This window comes from Salvia splendens, chromosome 2 (genome assembly GCF_004379255.2).
Source record: "Salvia splendens isolate huo1 chromosome 2, SspV2, whole genome shotgun sequence".
Lineage (NCBI taxonomy): Eukaryota > Viridiplantae > Streptophyta > Magnoliopsida > Lamiales > Lamiaceae > Salvia > Salvia splendens.
Window position 1 is genome coordinate 26330708 of NC_056033.1, and position 9884 is coordinate 26340591.

General features: G+C 40.3%; 2 protein-coding genes across 4 annotated transcripts; one reads left to right on the forward strand and one right to left on the reverse strand.

The window, feature by feature from the left end:
* Positions 1 to 735: 735 nt before the first annotated feature.
* LOC121763336 (pyruvate dehydrogenase (acetyl-transferring) kinase, mitochondrial-like) lies at positions 736 to 3257 on the forward strand. Its single transcript, XM_042159339.1, has 6 exons — positions 736 to 1142; positions 1777 to 2035; positions 2161 to 2341; positions 2427 to 2574; positions 2668 to 2881; positions 2959 to 3257. The coding sequence occupies exons 1-6, from the start codon at positions 900 to 902 to the stop codon at positions 3015 to 3017; spliced, it is 1104 nt and encodes a 367-aa protein (XP_042015273.1). The 5' UTR covers positions 736 to 899; the 3' UTR covers positions 3018 to 3257.
* A 532-nt stretch (positions 3258 to 3789) lies between these two features.
* LOC121792059 lies at positions 3790 to 8040 on the reverse strand. Of its 3 annotated transcripts, none has more exons than XM_042189848.1 (8): positions 7839 to 8040; positions 7028 to 7460; positions 6045 to 6952; positions 5270 to 5956; positions 5075 to 5158; positions 4895 to 4970; positions 4498 to 4814; positions 3790 to 4214 (listed from the first exon to the last, which is right to left on the reverse strand). In XM_042189848.1, exons 2-8 carry the CDS (start codon positions 7359 to 7361, stop codon positions 4002 to 4004), a joined length of 2619 nt encoding a protein of 872 aa, XP_042045782.1. In that variant the 5' UTR covers positions 7362 to 7460; positions 7839 to 8040; the 3' UTR covers positions 3790 to 4001. The 3 variants fall into 3 exon arrangements, with proteins under 3 accessions (XP_042045782.1, XP_042045781.1, XP_042045780.1); XM_042189847.1 differs by having other exon boundaries at positions 6045 to 6967; XM_042189846.1 differs by having other exon boundaries at positions 6045 to 7460.
* Between the last annotated feature and the right edge of the window lie 1844 nt (positions 8041 to 9884).

The window sequence follows — 9884 nt, forward strand, 5'->3', positions numbered from 1 at the left end:
GGGTCATGTCATAAAAAGAAATTGCATTTTTTTTATATAGTTTGTTTTTTATTTTATTTATCACTTCTCGCATTTAACTGATTTTAAGTATGCCAAGAGAAATTTTTTGTGTTCTTGAATCTTGTTCTTGTTTCCAATTCAATTATCGAGGAGTCACTCTGTCTCATTAAATATGTAATATTTAAAATTGCATTTTTTATATAGTTTGTTTTTTATTTTATTTATCACTTCTCGCATTTAACTGATTTTAAGTATCCCGAGAGAATTTTTTTATGTGTTCTTGAATCTTGTTCTTGTTTCCAATTCAATTATCGAGTAGTCCCCCTATCTCATTAAATATGTAATATTTGGAAATCAGTATATGATTTTATATAGTGTTGTTTTGTATATTAATAAAGAGAGAGTAAAGTAAGAGAGATGAAAAAAAATAAAAACCTTAAATAGAGTTGTTTTTATTTTAAAAAATGTTTTATTTTTAATAGAATAATTTAAAAAGGAAAACAGTTTATATTTAATGGGACACGGTGAATGATGAATGGAACCATAATTTACTACAAATGAATAATTAAATGATAATTTGTTTAACATGATTTCATATGCACCAAATAAAAACAAAGAATTGACTTGACATATATCAACACTAGATTTGAGTAGAATTTCAAAGATGATTATGTTAATCTACAACTAATACAATGCCCCATTTCCCGAAACAAGCATCAATGCAAATGCAAGTTCAAGTTTGCGAAAAAGACAAAAACGGAATGAGAAAGCGGTTATTATATTTCACAGAATTAAATGAAAAAAAGTGGACGATAAAACTGAAGAAGAAGAAGAAGAAGAAGAAAGAGGAGTGAGGGAGTGAGGGAGTGAGTGAGTGAGTGAGTGAGTGAGTGAGTTTGATGGCGGCGACGATCAAGAAAGCGTCGAAGGATCTAATCGATGAGGTTCGGAGATGGGCTGCCATGAAACAAACAGGCGTCAGCCTCCGTTACATGACCGAATTCGGCTCCCGCCCCACTCCCCGCAATCTCCTCATCTCTGCTCAATTCCTCCACAAGGAGCTCCCAATTCGCGTCGCCCGCCGCGCCGTCGAGCTCGAATCTCTCCCCTACGGCCTCTCCCTTAAACCCGCCGTTTTGAAGGTACTTTTTCCCTAATTTCCAATTTTTTTCATCGGAATTTGATTTTTATATAATAATAATTGTGGTCGATTTGGTCAATTTGATTTGGTAAGTTTGAATCCGAAGTAATAGTGAGGTTGATTGGAGTTTCCTGTTTTGTAATTGATGAATTGAGGGAAGGATGGGATTACTTATTCAGCCCCAAATCTACAGTGGCTTTGACTAAAAATTGTTTTTTTTTTCTAATTAAAAACAAAAAGAGTACTAGCTTTCTTTTTTTAATTGCTATTAATATTAGTGAAAAACTTAGACGAAAATCTGAAGGTGTCAGTGAGATTCTCTCCATTGCTAATATATGTAACTTTTTGCTAGAACAAATAGAGTCTCATGATTTCTTCATCACTACTGTTTGGAAGTTTTGATCTCGTGCGGTGATGAATGCTTATACTAGTGATATTAACATCAATGGAACTTGACTATAATCCATAGAATGTAATTGGTTGCATTTTTATCAGCAGTTCATTGAGGCATTCAGAAAATCCGAGCCTGTGTTTGAGTTGTTTTGTTATGAGAATTATTCATGATATATTTGAAGTTTAGAAACTCTCTAATTTTGTGATTGTGTTTATTTTAACTGGAATTCTTCCTATTCTAGGTAAGAGATTGGTATTTGGAGTCTTTCCGTGATATTAGATCCTTTCCGGAAATCAAAGATAACAACGATGAGTTGGGTTTCACGCAAATGATTAAGATGGTTAAAGTCAGACACAACAATGTGGTTCCTATGATGGCTTTGGGAGTGCAACAGTTGAAAAAAGATCTGAATCCAAAAATTGTTTACGAAGATCTGGATGAAATTCATCAGTTTCTGGATCGGTTTTATATGTCTAGAATCGGGATCCGCATGCTTATTGGTTAGCACAACTTCCTTTGTTGGATTTCTTTATTTTTGGTTGGTGTGATACTGATCTTTGACGTTGGAAGAAAACTAAGCTTAACCATTTTGTTATTCCATTAAAAACAATTACGGGTAACTCAGGGCAGCATGTCGCCTTGCATGATCCGGATCCTCCTCCCGATTGTGTTGGGTATATACATACTAAAATGTCCCCAGTTGAGGTTGCAAGAAATGCTAGTGAGGATGCCCGTTCCATTTGCTTGCGAGAATATGGCAGTGCCCCAGATATTAACATCTATGGAGACCCTAAGTTCACGTTTCCGTGAGTATTTTACTTTTCCACTTTCAATATATTTAACACCGCGTCATGTTGCAAATTACTATTTCATCATCTGTTCCTATGGCAGTTATGTTCCCACTCACTTGCATCTAATGGTGTTTGAGTTGGTAAAGAATTCACTGCGTGCTGTTCAAGAACAATATATGGACTCAGACGAGGTTGCGCCTCCTGTGAGGATAATAGTTGCTGATGGATTGGAAGATGTAACGATTAAGGCAGGCTCAGTCTCGACACCTTCTCGTTATGGGATTGAGATGTACATACCATTCAGTATGCTTTTATTTTGTTTGATTATCTTATGCCTGTAGGTATCGGACGAAGGAGGTGGAATAGCCAGAAGCGGTCTTTCAAAGATATTCACCTATCTTTACAGCACTGCAAAGAATCCCCTCGATGATCAGTCAGACGTTGACCCTGAAACAGCGACAACTATGGCAGGTTATGGTTATGGTCTTCCTATAAGCCGGTTGTACGCCAGGTACTTTGGAGGGGATCTGCAAATTATCTCTATGGAAGGATACGGTACGCTTTATCCACTTATGCATCCCAGTGTCAAGTTGTATTGATTCGATCTGAAATTGTATGCCCGGGCTTTACAGGGACCGATGCTTACCTCCATCTGTCACGGTTGGGAGACTCTCAAGAACCTCTTCCTTGAGCTTTAAACCATTATTGAGAATGATGTGTAGAGGCACAAGTGCACTATTCTTCCAACTGTAGATTCTCTTGTATGTTGTCTTTGTTGTTATTTTTTATGCAATATAACGCATGTGTGCGCTTCCAACAAAAGATGATTCATGCCCAATCTTTGGGTGTATCCTCTGTATGCATTTATCTGAATATGTAACTAGATGTATACTACTTCCTCTCTATTCTAAGTGACACATTTTTCTTCTTAGATGTCTCACTCTAAATGACAAATTTCTAAATATAAAAACATTACTCTCTGTACCTTTTCTCTCTCTTACTTCATTTTCTCCACTCTACTCACAAAACAACACTATACAAAATCTCGTGTCAAATTTAAAATGCTACAGTTAGAGTGAGATGGAGATAGTGTATTAGATGAAATATCACCAACTAATCACGCAAATGAATAATAGTACTCCCTCGTCTCACCTCATCTTAGTTGGGGTATTTTATTTTTAGCACGAAGATTAAGAAATGAATATTTAGAAGTTAAGTGGAGAGAGAATCATATAGGAAAGAAAAAAAAATTAATTGAGAGAAGAAAAAAATTGTAAAGTAGTATATGAAAGTGAATAAAGTTTTTGACAAGAAAAGTAAGCAACTCAATTATTTTGGGACGGTCTAAAAAAGGAATACGACTTAACTACCATGGAATGAGGAAGTATTAATTAATACAGTAAGAAAGGAGTTGCATGTTTTCCCTGGTTAAAAAGACATGTATTTCAAAACTTGTTGATACCTTTACAATTCAAAAGCCAATGCATTTTCAATTCAAAACATAACCGTTGCAAGACATAGGCACCAAGGTTACTTTTATGAATTTACAAAACTGGGCAAACACAATGTGTTATGTACGTTGGGGCAACAATTACAGTGTATACAACAAAAGACATGAATAACCCTAGTAAAGTTTACACCCAATTAGATCGTATAGTACCCATATCCGTCGCGACTAGTCAGTCATATCTTCTTCAATGAAGTCGAGATCTTGATCATCGCCTGAAGCTGCATCATTCTGAGCGCTGTCATCGGCATCCAGTGGCTCTGCCACATCAGCTAGCACCATCTCCATTGATCCTTTTCTGGAATCCCCATGTCCATCATCGAAGTCGTGCACCTCATTTTCGTATCCATCACCATGTTCCATTTCACTATACAGGATTTCCTGCAAAGTGTAGTTACAGAACTTAGAGTAAGAATGTTGACAACTCCACTGACAAGCACCAACATGAAGAAGGAATCATAAAGTGGACTATTTCTTAATTCCTTGCATAAGAAAAAAGGAAATAAAGAAAGGATGAGGCATTATTTAAAAACTAGAACAAGCTGACACTATGCTGAATTCAAATATGCATTTTGAATTTCTTACCCAATTCACACTCATAGGCACTATAGACAACTAATAAGAAATCCATTAAATAAGTCTTTAGTTCGTGCTCAAGTAGTACCTCGTCTTCTTGCAATGCTTGTTTCTCTGTCTCCACGATCCAGTCATACAGTAGATCTTCTTGCAGAACACTGTCTAGGGACGTTGACTTACTGGACCTTTTCCTCATCTGGCGTTCCCTTAGTCTCAAATTATAGTGAACATAGATTGCTTCATTCAATCTCTTCTGTGATAGCCGGTTTTGTCTATGTCTGTGCATCTGATCATGTACACTCCAGTTATGCTCACACCCGAAAGATGAGCAACTTTGACTCAGTATGCGTACAGCAATTCGTTGCAACTCTAAACAATTAATCCCATGTTGTTGCCACCAGGCAGCTATAGAGAAAAGGAGATTGCTCTCAGTGTAAATTACAGATTGTAGGAGTAGTTTGGTTTGAGTATGTTGATGGTATAACCTGGATCAAGCTCTGATCTGGTACTAATTGCCAGGTCAGTTCCAAAATCAGCTTTTGCAGAGCCAAAGTCAGAAATCTGAAATTCAACATTACAACTGTTTGGGGAAAATATGCAAATACACAATTGGAAATTGCTTGATTTGGAAAAGGGTATAACAGATATAACAAGAAAACCTTAACCTGCATAGATGCTGAAATTCTTTTAGCACTGTCTGGTTCCAATTTCACAATGCAAGCATTCAGACCACGTACAACATCGGGATGCTAAAAGATGCACACTGATATTATAACACTAGCAAAACCTAGAATCTTAAAGAGCAAAATTAACTTTGATTGCTTGGACAAACTTTTCCAGAAAGTACAACAGTCTCCTACCAGGACAAAGTCTGGCCGATATCGGTATGAAGGATTCAGGAAGTAAGCAGCCAGATAGAGAGGATGGTGAAACAACGAATCCCAGTGATTGTCAATAACACTCCAAAAGGATTCATATTTACGTGCATCATCACCGTGATTGATTTTTATAGCAAGCTTCGCTCTGTTCATATCATTGTAGATGAATGGCATCGAGAGGCTCTCATCACTATCGATCTTTTGAAGGACTTCAAGTATGGGGTCCACTGATCTTTTGACATACTGTACCTTCCTCCAAAATGAGGAATCCATCACAATATTCTTCACCTCTTTACCTTCATCTGATTTAGAATATCTAGATGAAAGCCATTTGTTTGACTGAAACATTTTTCTTAGATCAACCCTGTGGTCAAGAAGACTTTGCAATGTACTGAAACTAGAAGCAGATTGAGTGGCAGACAGACTCAGAAGTTCCTCACCTCCAGTAAATTCTCTTTTCATCAAATTTGACAACCAGATCCTATTGTAAATGAATTTTGTAATTTTTTGCCCTTTCTCTATACAGTCCCGAACACGGTTTAGTTTCTTAAAATCTTCGAGCATTTGATCAATACAATATGTGGCACAAGGTGTCCAAAATAAATTTCTCCTCGTCTCTTCAATCATCTTCCCAGCAGCTTGATAACTGGGTGTACTTGGAGTGATTACCTACATTCAAAGATGGTATCAGTCAGTTGGTATACAAGAAAACGTTACTATGATTTACAACCATGCAAAACAATAGAACGTTGGTTACCTGCACCACATTTTCCTCCCCCATGTCTTCTACCACTTTGTCAAGCAATTTGTACAAATAGGTTTCATCATCAACTAGACCTGTCGCATCAACTGAACAAACAAAATATACTCCACGAGGGCAGGATACCAAAATGTTGATCAGTGTCCTGCCTTGAGAGTTTCTCCAACTATCTGCTAAAATGGAACACCCTGTCACTGCCCAAGAAGACTTATACTCCTCGAGGTAGTTTTTGACTGTCAGTATTTCATCTTGTAGAAACCGCCCTGATAACATATTGCTAGATGGTCCTATCAAATCTGAGCCGTACTGACCTACCAGCTCTAGCATTTTATGAAAATAAGAGGAGTTGGCTGCTTGAGAAGGCACACCAGCATGGTAGAAAAACTTGCATATTGCAGAAATGACTTCTCTCCGGGAACTCTTGGAGGGACCCATTTTCACTAGCTTTCCACCTACTGCCGGTTGAGTTTTTGGTGTCTTCAGGACATTAGCATCATACCTTGGCCTTTTCGGTATAAGATCAGATCCATTACAGACAGACAACCCTTTGGAAGTCCTCTTGAAATCTCTATCGAATCTTCTATCACCATGTATAAGCCTATCATTACCCATTGGGTAAACAGCTTCATCTTCCTGCTCTTCCTCCTCATTTTCTGAGTCCATGTAAAATGTAGATATTTCCTTAGTGTCAGGTCGCCTGTGCCTTCTACTGGTACGGTGCCATCTCATATTTTCTTTTATTTTGAGATAAACTTCCTCTGGTGCATTCTTACAAGGAGCAACTTCACCGGGTATCCTAGCTAGATGCTGCTTAAACCGGTTGATACCTCCACTCACAATCTTCTCACAGTAATTACATTTCACCTTCTTCTTCCTCTCATCCTGAGGCACACCATGCTCCCAACCTGGATCAACATATCCTAACGAACGAAGTGAAGTCATATTCACCGCTAAATCCTTGTCAATCAACAATTGCTTACCTTTTTTCCTATACCCAAAGTGCTCTTCTTCCTCCAAATCATCAGCAGCACTGAAGTTCAAATAGGATTGCTCCTCGTACTCACCGTGCCTTGATTTCTTACTAACACGACGCCCCTCCAAATTTTCCCTCATTTTGAGACGCACCTCATCCGGAGCCTTATCACAATAAGTCACTTCACCAGAAAGCCGGGCAAGGTGTTGCTTCAGTCTGTAGATTCCGCCGCTAACAACTTTGCCACAGTAATTGCATCTAACCTTCTTCTTTTTGTCATCTTGAGCAACACCATGATCCCAACCCGGGTCCATGTATCCGGAAGAGCGATGCAACGCCATCTTCACACCATTGGTCTACGAAATCCCCTCCCTTCTAACAAGCCTATAACAACCAAACCACTTCCATGTTTGTAACACGCCAAACATGCAACGATCAATCTGAGTAAGCGAGATAGCATTCAGCATTAGCAGACAAGAAACCAAAATCGAGACTAAAAGAGGGATCTTTTAGCATTCAATGCTTATACACTCAGTAACCAACTTTTCTACACCACCAAGTATCAACACAGGTTATATAATTTATACAGTCACATAATCGAAAGCAAAACAACAAAATAAATCGATCCACCACCAAATTCAGCTACTGGGGGAAGAAAAAGAGCCAAAAGAGCTACGAGCAACATTTCAGGAAATCACAAGTCAGTTGAAGGTAACTAGAAACTTAATTTCATCACCGCCAAATAGCATTATGATCAAAACAAATGTTAAAAGCTGAAAATAGGCAATTTATTGGATTCTAACTTGAATTGCGCATACCTGAATGAATGAAGATTATGAGTAATTGATGAGGAAATGTTGAATTCAGAAAAAAAATTGAAAGTGGGAAGGATCGGAATCGGAAGCAAGAAACGAGTCGAGGGAGAGGGAATCGTGAGTCTCTGAGTGGACACGGAATTTGGTTTTCTCAGTTTCTAGGGTTTCGGATTTGGGAATCGTGACTCTCTGAGTGGACGCGGCGCGCTGCCCCACTAAACCAAAACCCATACGGAAAAATACGGAGTAGTATAAATTTTTGAATTTTTTTAATAAATAATTAATTAAATAAGAAAAATAAAAAAAATGATTGAAATTTTGCAACGGAATTTTTGAAGATTTCGGTTTGTTTTTTTATTGATTTTTCGGTCTGGTTCGGATTGGATATTTGGTTTTCGTTAATTTTGCTCACCCCTTGTTTTATGCGATGATGATAGTATTATACTCCCTCCGTCCAGCAATAGAAGTCCCGTTTTTTCGTTTTTGTCCATCCGGTAATAGGAGTCCCGGTTCTACTTACTATATTTGGACAATTTAATTACCCTCCCCCTTTCTCATTTATTTAGACCATCCACAATAGGCGCCCAGCGACCGCCCAGCCGAGCGCCGGCGCTGGGCGGTTCGCTGGGCGGTCTATTGCAGCCGCCCAGCGGCTGAGTGGAGAGAGAAACCGCGCAGCGCTGGGCGGTTATGTGGCGCTGGGCGGTCCGTTCGGCGCTATTGCAGCGCCCGGATCGCCCAGCGCACCGCCTAGCGCGAAAAAATAATTTTTTTTTCGAAACACTATATATACGCGCTTTGTTCGTCATTTTCATTCGCACGACTTGTTTTAACGAGTACTCTCTCTATCTTAATTTCTGTTCAAGATCAACAACGCAAAATGAGTAATGCTGGTGGTAGTAGTGGTGGTAGCGGAGGGGATGCTGAGGAGTACGAACGTCGAATGGCCGAGGCGTTGGACGCCTATACGACCAACGCGATAAACCAATGGATGGAAAGGGCCTTGCAGCCGGCGATACCTCGACCTCCCCCAGTGGTCCACCGCCGCAGTGTGATTGATCGGGATCACGTAGCTGCACATCAGCGCCTATACGAAGACTACTTCGCACAGGAGCCTCGGTTCAACGCCAACCTTTTCAGGCGTCGTTTTAGGATGACCAGGAACCTGTTTATGCGTATTGTCAACGCTTTGGAGTCTCGATATCTGTATTTCCGCTTCAGACACGATGCGTCTGGCAGACCCGGCCACACACCTATTCAAAAGTGCACTGCGGCAATCCGGCAGTTGGCCTACGGAGGCGCGGCAGACATGTGGGACGAGTATCTCCACATCGGTGAGACGACTGCCTTGCAATGTCTGAAGAATTTTCTGTTTGGGAGTGATAGAAGTATTCGGTGATCAGTATCTGCGAAAGCCTACCCCCAAAGACTGCCAAGATCTGTTGCGGATGCACGGGAGTCAGCATGGGTTCCCGGGTATGTTAGGCAGCATAGATTGTATGCATTGGGACTGGAAGAACTGTCCCGCAGCCTGGAAGGGGTTCTACACGTCCGGCTACAAGGGAAAGAATCCCACGATGATCCTGGAGGCCGTAGCTGATTACCGGCTTTGGATTTGGCACGCGTATTTTGGGATAGCTGGTTCGAACAACGACCTCAACGTCCTCAACTCGTCGCCACTTTTCAATGAGCAGTGTCAGGGCGTCGGTCCGGCCATCAGTTTTGTCGCCAACGGCAACCAACATGATATGGGCTACTACTTGGCGGATGGGATATACCATAGGTGGCCCGTCTTTGTGAGACGATCCGATGCCCAGGAGATGCGAAGAAGGCCTACTTTGCGGCACGACAGGAGTCGGCGCGCAAGGACGTGGAGCGCGCATTTGGTGTGCTCCAGTCTCGATGGGCGGCAATTAAGGGTCCAACGCGTTTGTGGGATGTCCAATGCATTGCTGATATCATGTACGCATGTATTATCATGCACAACATGATTGTCGAAGATGAAGGTGGCGAACTGACCAATTGGGTCAACGACGATAATGAAGCCGG